The 22004-nt window shown below is 45.4% G+C and overlaps 1 protein-coding gene across 4 annotated transcripts in view; it reads right to left on the reverse strand.

The window, feature by feature from the left end:
- The window catches only part of ARB2A (ARB2 cotranscriptional regulator A), a 1817924-nt gene that overhangs the window by 736491 nt on the left and 1059429 nt on the right, over positions 1-22004 (reverse strand). For all 4 annotated transcript variants that reach the window (XM_078675377.1, XM_078675378.1, XM_078675379.1 and 1 more), the window contains one exon: positions 9216-9335. In XM_078675377.1, coding sequence (XP_078531503.1) covers positions 9216-9335 — 120 coding nt within the window. The remainder of the gene's footprint in view (positions 1-9215; positions 9336-22004) is intronic.

A 22004-nucleotide genomic window follows, 5' to 3' on the forward strand; every position in this document is an offset into this window, starting at 1 on the left:
ACTCAAACAATGGAGTGATAAGGGATTGCTTTGCAATGATGAATATTTGTACTTACGTATTAATCGTCCAAGATTCTCCTGTTTATACACCCTCCCCAAAATTCATAAAAATCCGGTGAATCCGCTAGGAAGACCAATAGTGTCTGGGAAAGGGGGTCGCACCGAAAGACTATCGCCATTCGTTGACACATTTTTAGGACCTTATGTCGCAAATCTGCCTTCATATATACAAGACATTAAGCAAATTTTGAATCTGTTAAATGATGTAATATGGGAACCAGAGATGATATTGGTGACCATGAATGTGGTCTCCCTTTACACCAATATTCATCATGATTTGGGGTTGATGGTTTTAAGATCCTTTTTAAACAAAAGACCTGTTGAATATCTCAACCATACAGAAAGGACGCTTGCCATGCCGAAATAGATACTGGAAAATAATGTGTTCCTGTTTAACAACAAATGGTATAGACAGTTACTGGGGACTGCTATGGGTACAATGTTCGCTCCATCTTTTACCAATCTCTTCATGGGATAGTTTGAGATGGAGTTGATCTGGGGCCCGAAAGGTGCACCTTGGATTGACCATGTATACTATTGGGGGAGATATATCAACGACTGTCTACTAATATGGACATGCTCCACACAAGCTCTAGAAGGTTTTTTTGTACATCTCAATTCCAATTACTATAATCTTACATTTCCATTTCACCACGACACAGCACACATTGTCTTCTTAGATGTAGAACATTATGTATCGGGGGACTTGATTTGCAGCAACATGTATAGAAAAGGTAAATCCTGTAAAGCTCTACTTCATGCAACCAGTTGGCATTCTAAATTTCAAATTAATGCTATCCCCCTATGGGGAAATGATCAGGGCATGTAGAAACTGTTCAAAGAATAGTGAGTTTGACAAAACTGTCTTGGATATGAAACGTAGGTTCACACTGAGGGGATATAGTAAACAAACAACACACAGCAGCACACCGAGCACGAAGACTGTCACGTTAAAATATATTAAAGCCTGTACAAAGGAGCAGATCCGAGATGACAAATAAAATCAGATTAGTCACTAACTTTAATCCCGACACCAGCAAGCTCTACTGTGCATTATATAAACATTGGCACTTACTTAGATCTGATAAATGTCTTGTTCCGTTCCTTACCGCAACTCCCAGTCTGTCCTTTAGGAGAGGGCAAAATCTTGCGAATCTAAGGAGTCCCAGCTGAACCGGACCACTAAGACGTGGCAATTGGTTGAGTGATTGCATTAAGGGTTTTCATAAATGTGGATGGTGCAACACATTCAGATGGGCAGTTGACAAAGTGCTACAATTCAATTTTAACTGTACAGGTGATCACTTTATACCTATGTATATCAACTGTGACACGAAATTTGTTGTTTATGTAATCATTAGTACATGTCAGAAAATGTATGTTGGGAGTACAAATAGAACTTTGCGAGAACGAATCGCTGAACACTTTAGGGCACTGAAAAATAATGACACCAAATATCCGATTGTGTTGCATACCCCTGAAGATGCCTTTGGGAAGCATATTCACAAATTCTGTTTCATGGTATTGACCATGTAAGGTATGATACACGGGGTGCTAACAGGGAGCTTCAACTGAGACGAATGGAAGTAATGTGGATAATGAAACTTAGACCAGTAGAGCTCGGAATTAATGTTGATAACGAATTACAGTACTTTGTTGGAGAATTATTATTCTTATAAAAATATAGGAATGCTGTCTGTATGGGGTTTACAAACTTGACTTGTATTATGTAACACCAATGAAGCTGTTGCCTTTGATGTAGGACTGAGCTTAAAAAATCTAGGAACACAATGGATATTGTATTAGGTTCTAATGACGTTAGTACAATCTGTTAAGTCATAGCAATCATGTGGACTACGATCGTGCTTTACTGGATAGGAGCTACCGCAGATGTTACATGTGACATTGCATTTGTGATACATACTATTGGATCAATAATGTATCTGCTGATCGAGACACTGTAACAAGCTCACATAGCCCATATTTGTGGTAATATTGGATGTCACAATGCTCTAATGAGCGGGTATGACTTGCTTGGTCATGTTAAAATAATGGAAATGGTTAATGTGCTAAATTAACTGTAAGCTTGACTTTTTTTTGCATGTCACGACCCATTCTCCCTCTCCTTTTTTTTTAAAAGTCAGTAAGATATTAAAGTAAATACGTAGTATGAGAAAGTGCGAGTACTAGAAATAAAGTCTTGTACAAATACGCGATTGCGTTAGCGTCCGAAACTGAAACTCTGACCCTAACATTCAGGATACAACAGAGTAAATGCAGAGTTATCCCCAAGAAAAATTCCGAAAGCGGGGCTGCTGGAGAGTTCTGACTTTGCTGAAATCTAAAATGGCCACACGTATTACAGCGTGAATACGTCTTACGCTTACGTACTTCAAAGAGCTGAAACGCTCACAAAGATGTCCCAGCGTAGAATCACCTTACATCGGTAACCATCAACGTGACGAGATGTACATCACAACGTAGGCAGCTCCATGGATAGACTTCAGAATGCGGCAGGCTGGAATGTAGACGGAGGATTCTGAGAAAGTCAGCTAAGAATATTCTTTTTTTTTAAGAGGGTATCCAAGCCAAGATCTGCGGAATCCAAACTAAGGACAATAAAAAATTAGCTAGCATTCGCGCCAAGAATTTTCAATTCTATTAAGGACACGGAGGCGAGGATTATGCTGCTCTTTCTATTTATTGCCACTCACAGCAGCCAATCAAAACGTTTTGTATTCAAAATAAACTACACATCCCATGATGTTTTAGTCACATGTCACTTCCTGTATGACCCTATAAGAGCCACCATAACTAGTCCTTGAGCCTCTTTCTTTACTCGTACGATAGGTCCAATAATAAGTCCAAACAAACATCCTCCAACATGGAAGAAAACGAGAACCCAATGGGTATGTCTTCTTTAACCAGAAGTACTCCTACTCCATCTTCTTCTCTGAGCCTGGAAAGAAGGAGATACAAGAGAAACACGTAACTTCTGCGGGCGGGAAAGAATTACAATACTGTGATATAATCAGGTGGGATAATCCTCGCCTCCGTGTCCTTAATATAATTGAAAATTCTTGGCGCGGATGCTAGCTAATTTTTTATTCTATTACAGGACCGAAGGCTTCGTATTATGCTAGTTTAACACTGATCAAATACAACAGAGGTAATATTACCCACTGGTTTATAATACAACGGTTTAAAGGTAGACTCAGAAGACCAATCAGCTGAATGCATGATATCTTGAATATTAGAACTTAACATAAATGTTTTAGAGGCCATGGCGCCACAAACAGAGTGCACCCCAAACACTTGGGTATCAATACCTGCCTCTTGCATAACAGATTTCAACCATCTGACTATAGTAGCCGCAGTAACAGGGTTATAAGGTTTTTGCAAAGCAATTAGTAACTGCACCACACCATCAGGCCGAATAGGACTGGTACATTCTTCGTAAGCTTTTCGACATTGAACTACACAAAGTTTCGAGTTACCAGGAAAAGCATGATATTCCATACTACGTTACATTGTTTTAGTCCTGGAAGTGATATTAAAGGAAACTCCTTCAGGAGTAAATACTCTATCTGTAAGGTCTAGAGCTTTCACATCAGAAGACCGACGACATGCAGAGAGACATACCAACATGGCTAATTTGGATGAGAGTTGTTTCCTTGGTAACATATCGTTAAGTGGCCTTTTAGTGAATAAGGAAAGAACTTGAGGGTCATTCCACAAAGAGGAATATTTTGGCTTGGGAGAATTTGCTACCCTAATACCTTTCAATAGTTTGCATACTACTGGATGCATTCCTACCGGTTTGCCCTCAATCTGGGAATGACCAGCCGAAATGGCAGAACGGAAATTGTTAATAGAATGGTATGCCAGAACCTCAGAAGCCTTTTTAGACAAGAAATTTACAACATGGGGTAAGTAAGCCCACCCGGGATCCACGTGTTGTTCCACGCACCAACGTACCCAACTCTTCCAGGCTGAAGAGTATCTTTTCTTGGTTGAGGGGGCCCAGGCCTTGTTGATGAAAGCTGAAGCTTCTTCCGAAAATCCCGGCATTTGCCAGCGTTGCCGGAAAGTCTTGAGGTCATCAGGGACAACTACCCCGATAGTACCATTGGGTGCATTTCTCCATGAGGGCACTGGAGCATCGTCGAGGATCACGGAATCATTCTGGGGGAGTCGCAGCTCGCCTCCAATAATATTGGGAACCAAGGCTGCGACTTCCACAGGGGAGTTACTAGCATCACTTACGCCTCTTGACGAATTATCTGCGTGAATACTCTGGGAATCAGAATGAAGGGGGAAAAAGCATAATTCAGATTAAGGGACCAATCCTGGGAAAAGGCATCCGTCGCCAGAACCAATTGGTCCGGTTTACAGCTTAAAAATGTGGTCATTTGACGATTCAATCTGGACGCAAACAGGTCGGTCTCGCAACTGCCCCATATCGTTTGCAGCCACTTGACTATCTGGGGCTGGAGTTGCCAGTCGCTGTAATCTTTGTGATGCCGGGAATTCCAGTCCGTCACTATGTTTGACTGTCCCGGAATATACTAGGCTATGTCCGAGATCTGCTGACTCAGGCAGTGATGCCAGAAGTCCTTCGCTATCTCTACTAGGATTGAGGACCTCGTGCCTCCCAGCTTGTTGATGTACCGAACTGCTGAGATGCTGTCCATCCGCAAGAGGATGCAACACAAGAGCTGTTTGGGTGACAGAGTCCGGATCGCAAACAACCCCACTAGAAGTTCTAGACAATTGATATGGAGATCTAGTTTGCGGAGGGACCAACAACCTCTTGTTGCAATATTTCCGCAACGTGCCCCCCAGCCCCATCGGCTGGCGTCGGACTCTATGACGACCTCCGGCTGGGAGGCGAAAATAGCTCTGCCGTTTCACACTTCCATGTTGCCAAGCCACCACTGAATCTCCTCCTGTACCTCTTGGGAAAGAGGGACTAAGTCTGTGTAAGAGAGACCCTTCTGAAGATGTTGGATCTTTAACCTTTCAAGGGCTCAATAGTGGAGGGGGCCTGGAAAAATCGCCTGTATAGAGGATGCCAGGAGACCCAGGATTCTGGCAATCACTCTCAGAGAGACAGTCTGTTTGGATAACAGAGAGCAGAGCTCCTTTTTGATGTCTCGTAGTTTGGAACGAGGGAGACTCAACTGTGACGTCTGAGAGTTTATGACGAAACCCAAGAAGTCTATCGTCTGGGAAGGACAAAGAACCGATTTGGGTTCGTTGATCAGGAACCCCATGTTTTGTAGCGTAGCAATGGTCATGCGTAAATGCTGTACTACCAAAGTTGGAGACTGCGCCATGATAAGTATGTCGTCCAGATACACTATCATGCGAACTCCCTGGTCTCTGAGGTATGCTATCACTGGTTTCATCACCTTGGTGAAGCACCATAGTGCTGAGGAGAGTACGAAAGGAAGGACCAAATATTCGAACCATCGGTCCCGCCACTGAAATTGAAGGAACCGGCGATGGGGAGGTAAAATGGAGATGGACAAATAGGCGTCCTTCAGGTCCAGACGGACCATCCACTCGTCTTGTTTCAAGTGATCCGCCAATAGATGGATGCCTTCCATCTTGAAGTGCTTGTAATTCATGAATTGATTGAATTCCTTTAAATTCAGTCCCAACCTGTAACCTCCGCCTTTCTTCTGGTCCAAGAATATATTGCTGCAGAAACCGCGAGGGCCCTCGTCGCAATATGCTTTCGCGCGTTTCTGCAGCAATTCTTCGAGTTGGAAATCTATAAAATCGAGTTGGGAAAAAGAAAGCTGTATGGGTGGTCTGTCCTGATAAGGAGTCTGATAGAAATCTAACTGGAAACCCTGAATTGTTTGCAATATCCAAGCATCCAGCGAGAGTTGAACCCAATTGTATTAGTAAAATTGAGTATGACTCCCCCCCCAAGGGCAACAGAAAAATGTCTGGAGCTCTTACCTGTAGATTCAGGGGCTTGGAAACCTCCACGGTAGGCTCCTCTGTTGAAACGCTTCCGGTTGAAGCGCTGTCTGGTTGGGTAGAAGGTACCCCCACGAGAGGAGTCCCACTCACCGCGGCCGAAATCTCCTTGTTGAGGACCTTGGGAGAACTGACGGCCAAACGAGCATCTTCGGCCTCGTCCGGCCCTGTTAAAAAGGCCTGCCTGAAATACCCTCTTGATGCCAGACTGTCCCTTGTCGAAGGTTGTGAACGTGCCCACATATTTAGCAACATCTTTGGCGAAGTGTTCCCCGAAGAGATTGCCATCTGCTAAGGGCCCTGGTTCCGCTGCAGCCAATTCTGTGATTTTGGAATCCCTGGGCATAAGGAGCGATTTGCGTTGTTCTGTAGAAATGGCGTAGTTCGTGTTCCCAAATAGGCAAATAGCTCTTTGGGTCCACCCTACCAGGACCTGGGGATCCACTGAAGTACTGGACTCTGGTGCCTCCAAAGCCATCTCTAAGATCTATGTGAGGGATCCTGCGACATCCAGAGGTTTGTCCTGACAACCTTGCCAGGTGCAATCAATACCCTTTTTAGGGTTCTTCGCAACTTTCTTCAGGAAGGTTAGTAAACTCGAATCTATGTCCGGGGTGTCTGCCACCTTGTCAGGGATATCGGGCCTAGGACACTCTGAGCAGAGCATATTCCATACCTCCTTATCAAAACTCCTGCGAAGGTTGTCGTGCAGATAAGCCGCAACGTCGGGGGCAGGAGTCCAGTGAGATGATCTGGGATGAACTACATCAGCCGGGTTGAAGGTGAGGGGGGTGGAAATGGTTTGAGAGAGGTCCTGCTCTATGTTTTTGGACTTCTTGGACCTTTTCTTGGGAGGGGCCTCGTCTGGGGAGGTTCCAGAGGTATCAGTGTCCATGTCTGGGCGCTTGGACTTACCGTCCGGGTTAGGTAGTGAAGAGAGAGTAGTAGAGTGAGGCCAAGACTTAGTCCGGGGTTCAGTAGCCGAGATGTCTTGAGCTGGTTCAGCAGGAGAAGGAAACCCATGACGTTTGGCACATTTTTCCAATTGCATTGTCATTGGTTTCAATGCAGTAGCTAGCGCTTGTTGCACAGTCCCGGGGACTGCTTTCTTGAGTGCCTTGTTTACGGACTCCTGGACGGAGAAATACAGTGCCTCAACAATATTTACCTCCAGGGAAGGGGCATACATACACTTCTTCTACATACAGGTTATCACTCCTCTTGACCTCACCATGTAGGTGAGGTCAAGAGGAGTAAGGGGGGAGCTAACCCACAGCACAATTAAGAAACAAAAGGTACCTAGCTCCTCAGCATCAGCTGTATAGATGTTCCTGTAACCCAAAGGGCGTAAGGAGAGCCAAAAGAGCAGAAGTAAGTGGAGCTGGGCATACTCTAGGCCCAAAAACCACTGTTGCAGCCAGCCAGCCGTCACAGAAGTTGCTCGGGGGAGATCAAGGGAACAATGAACCTTCTAGGCTAATTAGGGTCGTTGCGACGTGCGTAGCCCAAATCCTACTAGGAAGTAGCCCAATTGGGATACGCACGTAGAAACTGGATAAACTATGTGGGAATAGGCTGTGTGCGTTTGGGCTGATGAGGGGGGGGCTCTGCGCGTGATTATTTGCATCTATTCTCGCTGCCGACGGCAGCGCGTACCAAGGCTCAAAGCGGGAGTCTAATTAGACCTGGCCAAGCGGGCCGCAATTGAAAAAAGTGCTTATCCCGCTGTAGCGGGCTTGTCGAAGCTGCTTAAAACGTGTTCAATGCTCCCGAAGGCAGCGTAACCTTCCGGCTCCAAGCGGGAGTCCGGTACTGGAAGCCTGATCGGCTACAGCCCCAAACAAAGTTCTCAGTCACAGTGGGAGACGTAGCTCGAGTTAGCTCTTTTACAATGCATATGAAAGCAGGCAAAGCGAGCTGAATACAAAGCACAAGTAGTGCAATTACATTTTTAAACTAGCGGCGCATGCCTGATTAAGAGTGCCATTATAAACACATAGAAAATATAACAGTAATGATGAATGCACTTAACTTCCTGCGTGAGCATCAAAGAAAGACGCTCAAGGACTAGTTATGGTGGCTCTTATAGGGTCATACAGGACCTGACATGTGAATAAAGCATTATGGGGTGTGTAGTTTATTTTGAATACAAAACGTTTTGATTGGCTGCTGTGAGTGGCAATAAATAGAAATAGAAGCATAATACGAAGCCTCCGGTTCTGTAAAAGAATCCGCTGCTCTGCCACTGTAAAAAACAAATAAGCACACAACTTCCTCCGTCGCCCCAATGCAAATACCAGCACGAATCACCGAAATCCAAAAGTGGAAAACGAATAACTCTCACACGTGAAATTCTCATCAGTGGTGCCTGTTCTCTTTGCCACATTGTTGAATGATAAAGCTGACAATTTGAAGGCGAAGAGTGATTTATTCCTAGAGAAGAAAGCACCACCAGGTACACGTCTTCTAGCTCCGGTCGCCTCTTGCAAACTGCCCAACATTGCCACGTGACGGGCCTAATGATTTTAAAATGGAACACCAGGGTCGTGCCGTGAGGAGATATAAATCAAAAGTAAATACACAACAGAACTAAACTATTTTTATGTTCACAACGTCAAAGCCAGTGTGTTGTATGGCAAAAAAGTTTGTGGCTCCTGCTGTCTAATGACAGTCATTCCAAGTAGATCAAAAATTATGCTAACAGTTATTAAAAATAAAGCATTTATTTTACCAGCCTGTGGAAAGATGTTTGGTTTGGAGGCGTACACAATGGTGCTGGAATGGAACGTGCAGTCGGAAATAATGCATTCCTCACTCTCTACCATGCATTTATCCTGCAATGTGGTTTTCATCCTGAGTTATCAACCCTATTTTTCCTTTCTACACTCCCAATAACTAATATTACACCTGTAACCCATATCCTTTTGAAAATAAACAGTTGTCTTAGCTTTTAGGCCTTTACAAAAGTGGCTTAACTTCTCTCGATAATAGGTGTAGCCTTAAACATAGTAACTGAAGGAAAGAAACTCAAAGAAAAAGTAATTTAAAATGCAACAGGGACATTTAAGGTATTTTACCTGTTCACATGGGAAAGTTCATACATAGCACATAGTATATATGTTGAGCTTCTCTTTAAAAAAACGCATCAAGTTTGAACTTACCAGTTCCACAAATGTAAGTCCACCGTAACTGTGGGCAACGAAAAACACATTCTCAGCAGCTGCTTGAGAAATGAAGTGGTCCCACACGTACAACGCATGTTCCTCGGGCGAGCCATTTTCCTGCAGACAGAAATAGATACTTTACATATCCACCCAAAATCAGCTATTATAAAACCACTATGTAAAGCCCAAACATATTCAGAGCAACAGACTACACATCTTTTGCCATTTCAAATGTTACATTTCTGTACAGTGCCCTTACATTTAACAAGTCGAAAATAGATAAGCGTCTGTCTAGATTTTTTGGCAACAGGAACCTGTAGTGTGGCTGTGGTCGGACCCAGGCTTATGTAAAGGACCAAGAACACACGGCGATTTATTTATTCATTTTCCTGGCCGTACACCAGACGCTTAAGCTTGCAGGGGGGTACAGGTCTCCCCCCATGCGCAACATACAATATGGTGCTGCCCAACATCTGGCAACACTACAGAACCCAAATCGCTTAGCAACTGATTTGGACGCAGTTGTTCAGAGGTAAGGTAAGCGAAGTAACGCTTCTTGTGTTTTTCAAAAGATTAAGAGGAGTGTAGTCAGGTCTTCCAGATCATAGGAAGAGTCATAGTCTTGAATAAGAGGCCAGGTGGGTCAGAGCTGAGATGAACTGGGCATAACAGGGCAGTACAACCTAGCCAGGGCACGAGTCATGGGTACACATGGGTACATAGCGTCCACCCACTATTTTCAGTCAAGAAGTTGGGCCCCACAGAAAAATGTTGGACTTGTCCCAGTGTAAATTTCAGACACCGGGACATGTTCAGCAGCTCCTGCACCTAGCAGCAAGGTGCAGGCAGCGAGGGTTTTTTTTTTCACCTCCAGCTGTGCTAAAGATAAAGGCAGATGTTAAGGGGCCTTAAGGCCTCCTTTTGATCGAATATCGGACTGAAGGCGGCCTGGAACCTCACACTTACATGCAAATCTTCACAGGTACTTAAAAAAGATGTATACTTTTTACATTGTATAGTCCCTGTATATAAGTGCATGCACTTTAAGAATGTCAGAAGGGTTAGTCTGTCCTAGTATTTACACTAATAATTTAAATAGCACTGTTTTATTTCTTTCATAGCGCTACTCATCCCAATGCAGAGTGTTAGAGCACTTAACATAACTTACCCATTATCCATTCAAAAGAAATCATTTAAGTGTGCAAATCAATGTAATACACACATCAGAGCCCTATTGCATAATTAAGTGGTACATTTATGCTCGCAACATTGTATGAGATGCACACCATGTGTGTTGCGATATCATGAATAACAAACCCGAAGATGGGAGCAACAAAATAGAGGTTCAACAAACCCCGTCCCACCCCCCAAGAACAGTGAGTGATTATGTTTTGCAGAAAACTACATAATCTTCTATACTACTTTGATTCAAATTTGGAACTACATAAAACCCAGATCTCTCCAACAAATGTGTTAATCTCCAGAGTTATCTCACCATTATTATTCCCTGAGATTTACTGGGCACCTCTGCAGCAGATGTCTTAATCCCATAAAATATTTTAAAAAGCATACTTTGCAACCAATTAAGCAGAACGGATCTACTACCATGCGTTTCCTTGTTGCCAATTTGATTGTGGCAGGGTTTAAAAAAAATGTATTAGTTGAGGTCCAGATTTTGCATCAGGATAGCCCCACTCTTTTGGCACAACCCTGACTCCACATCCCATTTGTTAAATATCATAATGCACTTAAATGGACTCATAATACACCTAATAAACATATGTGCGAGATCTTAGTACCTGATGTCACTTCTTGTGATGTCACTTCCAGTGAGGTCACTTACTGTGATGCCATATGGCATGTCATGCGTTGTGACGTCATGTGCTGTGATGGCACGTGTCATGATTTCACTTGCATATTGCCTAACTTGGTCAGTCCCCCCACTTCTTTGTATAGGACTTGTGCTCTGAACCTAGCCTACACTATACCTGCAGCAGACTCCTTTTTAGGCCGAGCCCGGGCAGCGCATGCGCTGCTCTGTAAGGCATGCTGTATTGAAGTATGACATAGAAGCCCCGCCCACTCTTAGCCCATATTTGTCATAGGCTTGTGTCATTGTCCTTCATAAATGCTGGCTTCTGATTCATTAACAGGCTTGTTAGTCTCTCCTTAATACCGCCTTATTTTCATTTGTAACCTCCCATGAGGACTGGCACTTTTACTTTGGTTGTTCCACAGTATGTCTTTTTTAGTCTGTAAGCACTATTTTCTTAAATGAGGTTCTCCTACAGCAGGCATGACATGCTTTCCTGCAACATTCAGCGCACATTGTGTGCTTTAACTTTCCGAGCAGCCCAGGACATTGGCAGCCACTTCTTTGAATAGGTCTTGCATTTACAAGAGTTTGAGCTGTTGGCATTGTAAATGACAATGCCTTTTATTTATGTGTTAATTATCAAAACATATAAATAAAAGGCATTGTCATTTACAATGCCAATAGCTTAAACTCTCAAAAATGCGAGACCTATTGCATTGCAAAAGCTTGTTGTGTATGCAAGGGGAGATCTGATTCCAATTCAATCACGTTAGATCATATCGGACGCTTAATGTTGGATTGCATCTGCATACACAATTCGAAAGCCGAAATGGCAGAGGGAACTTCTGCAAAACTCTTTCCATTAAGCCATGCATTACCACAGCTGGTTCGTCTAAGTGGAATGAACCATGCTCTTACCGCCCACATCACACAGATCTGCACTGGTATCTGTAAAGCTCTGTACTCAGCATCCAGCATCTTGATGATTACCAGAGCTCAGAAAGGCTTTCCAGAAAAAGTCACATTGCCCTTGAGAGGGACTGCTTCCAGTACTTAATTTGTGATTATGGTAGCTGGTAGGAAAACACTGTCATTCCTTATTGCGGACCTGGACTCCTTGCTGCTTGATTCCACGGGAAGTCCCAATCCACAATAACCATATATCCTGTGCCTTGCACTGCGTGTCTGTATCACTTGAAAGCCTGATCAGGCCCAAGCATTCCTGGGTCATATGGCATCATTGTGTCAGGACGTCTGGAATCCACAAGACACCAGGTGCATAATTCTCCTCCAGGCACCATGTCTGGGCACTAAATTCCAAATCACTGGTGCTACATTATGTGCCCTTGCTCTTCACTCAAGGTGCTGGCCGTGTCTCCCAGTCACAAAGTCACTGAAAGCACATCGTCGGGGTGAGCCCAATGGTCACTGTCCCCCGGATGTGCAAAAAGCACTGGCAGTACCGGAAGAGGCAGGATCACACCATGGTCTGGGGAACTATACCATAAGTGCTGTCCACCCGAGGGGCATATCTATCCTGCCAGGGCATCCCTTCACACTGTGGGAGCGGGGGAGAATGTTTGGTATGGGGCAACATGAGAAAAGAAACATGGGGCAGAGACAGAGTGAGGGATAACATGGGGAAGGGCCTTAAGGAAAACCTCAGATGGAGGAGGTACATGAAGGGATCGGAGGTCAGACCAACCGGGCGGCACTTTCCTTAAAAAAAAGTGTGGGCACCAGTACTAACATTTCTATAAATTAAGCACTGCAACATCTACTCACTTTTCAGGCCACATTACTTTATGGAGGAGGCTCCCTCGGTTAAAAACCTTCCACACCACATCCATCAAGATGGAAAAGCTTTGATAATTACCTCCTTCTTCACCGAAGCATCCAATGCTGGCTTTGGATGGGCCAGTGGAGGCAGACTTTTAACTTTGTCAGATGCCAGCCGAAGCAGATAGGCATGAGGCATTAATGCTCGGGAAAGAAACTTGTGTAATTGTCTGGTCCTGGATTGGAGGCCTCACTGGATACGCAAGAGTGGCTAGCAAAGGTATTGTGATTCAAGTGAATTAATAACCTAAAACTGTGCAATTGAAACCTTAAGGCACTCTTCTTGAATTATATGTTCCTGAAAAATTAACACCATCGTGGCGTCCTTCAGTAGGTTTAGTTGGTGCAACAGGACTGCTGGGTTGGAAAGAAACGTAAGTGGCAGGGTCCCATAAAATACATCTTGCTACAGAGTCCACTATGAAATGTATCAATGCATACAAGTGGTGGGAATGGTCACCTCTTGCAGATGTGCCTTGAATGGGCAAGGATACTCTAAAATCCTGTCCCAGTTCAAAAAATCCATGTGATGAGATTGGAAATAGCCCAGATTGTATCTGATACCCAGGACCATTCCAAAGAAAAATAATTTCCATCCAAAGTCATGCATGAGGAGGCCGCATATGTCAAGTACAGAAGGTCCCTCGGTCAGAGATTATCGCTTCCCCAGCAGCTCCGTCTTACTGTGCTCGGCCTACGGTCCCACCCAAGCAGGGTTCGAGACATCACCTTGCTGGGTCCCGCTTGTGCCTCGCTGCCGCGCCGGTATTTCTTTATTTTCCCATGCATCCCCCCACTGTAGCCCAATAATGCGGTTTCCCCCTGTATCCTCTGTTTGATATCAGCGTCACGCTGATTGTGCCCCCCGTAGCATTCTGCTCTTTCCTTACTGTACCACTGTTTATTGTGTAATTGTGATTGTACTGTAGTCATTTTGTAGTCTGTTTGTTTTTCGCCGTATTTCTTTTGCCCAACGCTAATTTTTCCCACCGCAACCCGCACCCGCTCTATCTCCCAGATGCATGTCCCTCCCCCCTCCCCTATTTAATGGCAACAGCGCGCAGCGGGCACGCCGCTAGAACGCCTAAGGCAAGCCTGTCTGCGCATATCTGCACCCGTCCGTGACCCAACCGCGACCAGCGCCAGGAACCCTGGAACTCCGAGCCATCGCTGATACGACACTGCCGCCCTCCACGCATTCAACCACGGAAAACACACCAACTGCCAAAGAGTGCGAACCAACACCACCCATGGACAGTTCTCCTGCAGACACTGCCAACGATCCTTCACCCGATCGCCCGTCGTCGTTTTCTTCACGGAAACTTGGACCAACGCCACCTCTGGCCCGACATCGCCACCGCCTCCCCCGACGGACACAAGATCCAGAGAAAGGAGCGCCCCCACCGCCCAGGAGGAGGCCTCACCATCGCACACCAGATCTCCCTCCGACTCTCCACTTCCAGCACAAGCGACTCCCATGCCAACATAGAACACCTCCACCTCCACTTCCAGATCCAGACCAGCCCCAGGACCACGCTGCGCAGCACCCTCGCCTACAGGCCCCCGGGACCTCGCACCCAGGCCGCCACAACCATTGCCGACCTCGTCGCATCCTACGCCATCACCTTCACAGACTACATCCTACTCAGCGACCAGAACTTCCACCTCGACACGTAGCGATCCCGACTCCACCACCCTCCTCGACAACCTCTCCAACCTTGGACTGAAGCAGCTCGTCACCACTCCCACGCACAGAGTAGGACACACCCTTGACCCCATCTTCGCAGGAGGAACTAACTTCTGCTTCAGCCACACCACGCAGCCCCTCTGGATGGACCACCACTGCATACACTTCACCTTCAATACCACCACCGCACCCAAAGCCGCCGCGAAGTAACTGGAGCAAGATCACAGAGAAACACCTCAACACCACCCTTCGCCTAGATCCACCCAGCTCCACGACAGACGCCAACTCCGCAGCCAAAGAACTCCACCGCTTGATCTCCATCTGCGCCAACAAGCTCGCACCCCTCTGCCACCCCGCAGAACAACGCCCACCGAAGGCCGCTTGGTTCACCACCGAACTCCAAGAAGCCAGACACTCCTGTAGACACCTCGAGAAAATCTGGCGGGAATTTAAAACCACGGAAGACTTGAACAACCACAAGAACGCCCAGAAGGAATACTCCCAGCAAATAAGGGACACCAAGCGGACCTTCATCAAGAACAAGATCCACACCAACTAAACCAACGCCAAAAAACATTTCAACATCATACATCAATTCAGCAAACCCCCCCAGCGAAGCCACAGATGTTACACCGTCCCAGGAACTCTGCAACAAGCTCAGCTCCTACTTCCATCTGAAAATCAAAGCCCTCTACGACAACTTCAGCAAACAGACACCGGACACGACCCCCCTCCCCACCACCGACAACCAACCGACCGTCACTACTTGGAATCTCGTCACAGTAGAACTCGTCACCGCGACCATGAACAACACCCACTCCAGAGCCCCCACGGACCGCTGCCCTTCACACATCTACCACAGGGCCACCTCCACCATCGCACCCGAACTAGGACGGACCATTAATGCCTCTTTCAAATCCACCATCTTCCCAGATGACTGGAAGCGGGTAGAAGTCAAGCCCCTCCCAAGATGCCCACGGCTGACCCGACGTACTTAAAAACTACCGACCCTTCTCCCTACTCTCCTTCACTGCCAAAGTCACCGAAAGACTCAGCTGACCACCTTCATCGAAGAGAACTCCATCCTAGACTCCTCCCAGTCTGGATTCCGCAGCAACCACAGCACCAAGACCACCCTCCCCGCCGCCAACGATGACATCCGCATGCTACTCGACCAGGGACACACCGCGGCCCTCATCCTACTAGATCTCCCTGCAGCCTTTAACACCGTCTCTCACCGCACGCTCACAGCCAGACTTCACGACGGGGGATACGAGGAACCGCCCTCAACTGGATCCAATCCTTCTTCTCCGGCAGAACCCAGAGGATCAGACTCCCTCCCATCCTATCCGAACCAACAGAGATCAACTGTGGAGTACCCCAAGCTCGTCACTCAGCCCCACGCTTTTCAACATATACATGGCCCCCCTGGCCGCCATCGTCAGACAGCATGGGCTCAGCATAGTCTCATATGCGGACGACACCCAGCTCATCCTCTCCCTCACGAAGAACCCTGAAGACACCAGACTCGGCTTCCAGGAAGGAATGATAGACATCGCGCGCTGGAGGAAAGGCAGCTGCCTGAAGCTCAACTCGGAGAAGACCAAGGTCCTCATCCTAGGACCTTCCAACTTGGCCTGGGACAACACCTTGGTGGCCCTCTGCCCTCGGGTGTCCACCCACCCCTACAGACCACGCAAGGAACCTCAGCATCAACCTGGACTCCTCCCTCACCATGACCCGCCAGATCAACTCCGTCGCCTCCACCAGTTTCAACTGCCTTTGCAATCCTCCGAAAGACCTTCGAATGCAGAAAGACCGTTACCCACACACTCATGCACAGCAGACTGGACTAAGCCAACGTCCTCTATGCCGAAATCAACAAATCTCTACTGCACAAGCTCCAAACCATCCAGAACACCGCAGCAAGACTGGTCCTAGGGACACCACGTCACGAACACACGACCCAACACCTACGAGATCTTCACTAACTCTCCGTCGAGAATAGAGTGACCTTCAAACTTCTCACCCATGCCTACGAATCTCTCCCCAACATCGGACCCAAATACCTCAACAAGAGTCTCCTTCCACGTACCCAAAAGGAACCTCCGCTCCACCGACCTTGCCCTGGCAGAGACCACCCGGATCTGCAGAAACAGAGCTAGCGGACGAGCCTTCTCCTACATCGCAGCCAAGACGTGGAACGGGCTCCCAGTAAACATCAGACGCTCCCCGAACCTGCACAGCTTCAGGAAGAACCTCAAGACCTGGCTCTTCAACTGAACCGGAGCTGCGCCCCCTCCCCATAGCGCCTTGAGACCCTCACGGGTGAGTAGCGCGCTTTATAAACCCCTGATTGATTGAAGATCTATAGCTCATTTAGCTTATTTTATTAGTTGTTTATTTTTGTACACACACTGCCCTGCGGCTATTTCGGAGTCTTGCAAGTGAAGGGGTGGGAAGGAGTTAACATCGCTAGAAGGTGAGCAGAAGGAATGAATGTGTAGAGCTCAGACTAAACAATTGAAGTATGAGTAATACCTTCAGGCCCCTAGCTGCATCTTTTCAGTGTAAACAAAGAGAAGCCCAGATGGTAAAATCTTTTGAGGGCAGAGACTGTGTCCAAACTTTTTCTATCTTTGTGGTCAATGCAAGCGCTCACTTGTGAAGGTCAATTATAGTAATCTGGCCGGAATGTTGGAAAGCAACGTCTTTGAAAGATAATAAAGTCATGAAGTACCTTGTGAAAGAAGCAGGTAATGTTAAATTCAATCCTTTACTTGTCCAGCATAAAATAGAATCTTGAGTGCCAGTCCGAAGTATAAGAGTTATTCGGTTTCTGGTCTTTTGGGATTTCCCCCAAATGTTGTTTAAAAAAACATGTATAAATGCCACTGTTGTACTCAATCATCAAAAGACTACTGCATGCACAAGTCTGATTTATTGTTCAGTCAGTAGCAGAGCAAGGTCCCTGCGCAGGAAGAAGAAGTACAAGAACAACACATTTTTGGCCATGTTATCCTGCAAAGATGAATGACTGCTCAGAGTCATAGATTACCCCCAGATTACTGGCACACTATGGCTTGCAAATCATGGGTGGTGGAAAGGTTACGAAGGATGTCACACCAAGCAGCAGCATATTGGAGTTAATGCTGTCAAGTCATAAGGTCACAATCTTGGGCCCATTTCTGCTTGTGATTTTGGGGTTCATGCAATAGTGCACATGCCTGAGGAACTTCATAAAAAGCAACTGATTATCCTAAGTGATCAGAGTGCCATCAGTTTACACATGAAAGGCCACAGACAATAACAAGGAGGCCATGCACCATTTAAGAGTACAGGTGACAGCACTGAGAGTGAAACCACAAAATTGTATAAGTTGCCCTCAGTAACAGTCTCTGGGTCATGGAAGCAGACCGAAATTCTACTCCTACTAAAAAAAGACAGCAGCAGACCGCACAGCGCAATCAAACTATAGGCCAATCTCTCTGCTGCCAACACTGTCCAAGTTAATCAACAGTTGTATGAGTGTCTCAAAACTAACAACCTGCTCCACCCCAGCCAGTCTGACATCAGGCCAAACAAACTTCAGTACTGAGACAGCACTGATTGAAGTCACTGACCATATTAGAGGTACTTTGGACTCTGGAGGGATGACTGTTGTGATTATGTTTTACCTATCAGCGGCCTTCAATATGGTCCCTTATTCTATGCTCCTAGCACGCCTCCAATGCATCGGAATTGGGGGATTGTCTTTGTACTGGCTAGCTTCCTTTTTGAAGTACAGAGGGCAGGAAGTGTGGGTTACCCCATATTCTTCCACAGCATACGATCTGACAGTAGGAGTGCTGCAGTGGTCGGCCTTGAGCCGCACACTGTTTAATGTGTACCGTACCCCTTTAGCACAGCTGGCAGAGGCATTGGGGGCTAAGATGATTACATATGCTGACAACAACCAGCTTCTGTTTACATGTGGGAAGGGAGAGGGGATTGCAGGAGAGTCCATTCAAACCTGCCCTTTTCTGTCTTTCACTGGATGACCTTACATCATTTAAAATGCAATGCAGACAAGACGGAAATACTATTATTCGACCCCAATCATTCAGATTGGGGGACTCTGTGGGCCAAAGAGGCCCCACACCCAGGTCCTCAGGGAGAAACAGTTAAAAACATGAGCATTCAATTTGACAATGCCCTATCTTTTCAGCCACAGATTATGTCAGTGACAATTTCTGGTTTTCTGCAGACATTAATCTTTTTTTTTTCTTTTCTCCCCGTCCGCCCGTATTTGACTTAGTCTGACCCCAAGAACACACGAGTCTCTGCACTTGCGTGCTCTCCTCTGGCTACCGACAAAGAAAAGAATTCTGTTCAAAATGTTAGTCCTAGTCCATGGAACATTGCACCATTCAGGTGCAAGCTATCTGAGGGCCAGAATTAGTTTCTATATCCTCCAGAAACTTGCGGTCAGCCCACTGCCTTCTAGCAAGGTACCCTACGATCCATCACATGAGAATGGGCGTAAGGACCTTTTCCTACCTCAAACCAGTGGCTTGGATTGAAATTCCTTTGGAGCTACACTTTATAGCAGCTACTGCCTTGTTCAAGAAAAGGTTGAAGATGTTGATCTTCCAACAAGACAAGGTGTTCTCACGGCACATCACTGATGACTGAAAGTTCAGCACCCGGACACTCGATGGAAAAGCCTTGCCCCTTATAAGTCACAATTCATTAATTCATTCTTTCATTCATAATGTTGGTAACCTGCGAAATCATTGGTGTACAGTTCTTAAAGTCTGACCATCTTATTTAGGCCTCAACTTCATCTTAGTTCATGGAGGTCGCCAACTTCCTTGACTTAGGCAGTGGGAGCCGCCATAATCCCTGATTTATGCAGCATCATTGTCATGTCTGTCTTTAAACGCTGCCAAACCTTATGTTTCTACAACTGTGATAGTGTCAATTTCTTCAATGAATGACATAGATATAACATCTCATGCGCGATTTGTCTGGGGCAAATGTCTACTCTTCACCGTGTCAAGAGCAAATAAGAACACATACAAACATATAACAAAAATAGTGTAGTATAAATCGGCGTCTTTTTGCCTCATATGTTGATAAGGAAACGTCTGAGAGTCATAACTTTATGCACATAATCTATGTCTGAAATTTCAATTTCTAATTAGATTTAAGATATAAGGACTGCCACTTGGTCACTTGTCAGGAGAGGTCCATTGCCCAGATTATCACGCGAGATTCTGTTAGAGACAGTCTCACCTTCTGCCAGCACACTTCGTAGATGATACATCTCACCTGTAGACTGAAACTGATAAAGCAAAGTCCTGGATGAAGGCTGACTAACTGCTAAAGCAGTGGGAGTCTGCTCTACGCAGGGAACACTGTCTTCAAACCTCCGCTGATAAAGACAGCCTTTGCTGTCAACAAGATATGCAGTGCACCTCTTCCATCTAAGAAACGTTAGAATGCAAGTTACTCTGCCTTTAATACTTTCATAGTATAGCCCATAGAAGTAGGTGTTACGTTCTAGATGAATTTAAATGACATCTTAACAATGCTAGAAATGTTCATATAATTCTCATTATTTATAATGTGTCTTGTTGCTGCCTATATACTATTTTGTGTAGTTGTTTTAGATGCACTAAGAAACGTATTGTTCCTGTAGTAATAAATACTTTTAACTTAAAAGTGTTCATTCTTCAGAGTACAGTGTGAGTGATACTGTGAATAACACAATAAGGTTTGTTGCCATTTCCACTGTGCCACTGTTCCCTTTATGGGTTCTTTAGTAACCCAAAAGCAGTACTTCTATGTCAATTACACAGTGAATAGAATTTTGCAGGGCAACAATAATTTGTCTTTCACATTCATCGCTGGTGCATTGAACAATCTTCACTTGTGAGACCTGCGGGTGTGAAAGCACACCTTGTACAGTTACGCTAAAGTCGTAACGTAAGCAACATCGTGCTTTAAGTGAACCAGGTTAACTTAGCGTTTGTCGTTCATCGTGATTAATTTTGCTGTTTAATTCTCTTCTGGAATAAAGAATTACTAGGCTCCGCAGAGAAAGCGGAAGACTTTGCTGAATATTCTGAATGAAATGTATTTTCTTATGGATGAGTTTAGCTGTCCTAGACAGAATTACATACTATGTAACAGTTGTGTCCCCATGCACCAGATGCTGGGAGCAAAGAATCCCATGTAGTATAATACTGATAAAGTCCTCAAACGTATTCTATTGTAAATGGTGCTCTATGCTTGATTTCTATTGATCATGAGCCTAAGAATTATCTACTAATGTAGTGAATGTATGAACCTTTTCTTTAAAAAATGAATGATTTTGTAATGTTAGGAGGAGTCCTTGCCCCAGTCTTAGAAGGCTGGGGAAATGAGTTCATGATTCTCTGTATTTTTGGCTTTGCATTGTGACTGAATTTCTATTTGGCTAACAGTAATTTGTGCCTTAGTACTTGAATTTTTAAAAAATAATCTTTAAACTCAAGGCATGTGTGTCTGTCGTTATTAAAGACTCCAACGTGAATACCAGGAGAGACGGGTGCTTCGGGGTGCACCAAAATCAGATGGAGACTACATCGCTCCTGGTCCGATAAGAACAAGTGCACACTGGGAAGAGAGAAAGAAGTGTGGGTCTGCGCCCTCTCAATACCCTTTGGCATGCTGCTTGAGACAATGGTGGTCTTGGAGAAGCAGTATTACCACTTTCACCTTTTGTGTGCTGTGATAAAGCCAGTTATCACAACAGGTTAGTGGGCCTCAATTGTATCATTTGAAGCCTCCATATTGCGGGCCTTCTAACTGGGGTCAAGTACTATCCTTTTATTACCTGCCTCTCAGAGAAGGGAGGCAGTGCAGGCTAAAGCTGATTCAGAGAGAAGGTGGGAGTTAGAAGCTCAGAACCCAGCAATGCACACACTCAATAAATCAATGTATGTCCAGTGCTTTAACTTTAAACACCAGAAGTACTTTAATGTAAAAAGGATAAATACTGAATTGCATGCCCATAAACGTGGGGAATGTCCCCAGGGCACTGGTCAACAGTCCTCGTGTGAGGATCCAAATGTTCAATGAAGAAAATAGTCTAAATAAAGTTCCAATTCAATATCAAGTTGTACTGTTCAGTCACAACACAATGACTTCACTGGGAAGATTAAACTTCATTTCCCAAAATGCATCAATGGTAAATCACAAATCCCAAACTTCACATAACTCAATGTATTTCGGCCGGCGAGGCCTTCATCTGGGGATACTCTGAAAAGGTAGACAGGCGGGTATCAATATACAAGGACCACGGGGTAATGGTGGTAATATGCATGTGAAACTGTGGCTATGCCGTCTCGAGCGGTCTTGAATGTTACTCTTTTAAAGTAGTTTGGGTCTAAACAAAAACTGACTGCTCTTTTCACAC

Source organism: Lissotriton helveticus, chromosome 2_1, assembly GCF_964261635.1.
Source record: "Lissotriton helveticus chromosome 2_1, aLisHel1.1, whole genome shotgun sequence".
NCBI lineage: Eukaryota > Metazoa > Chordata > Amphibia > Caudata > Salamandridae > Lissotriton > Lissotriton helveticus.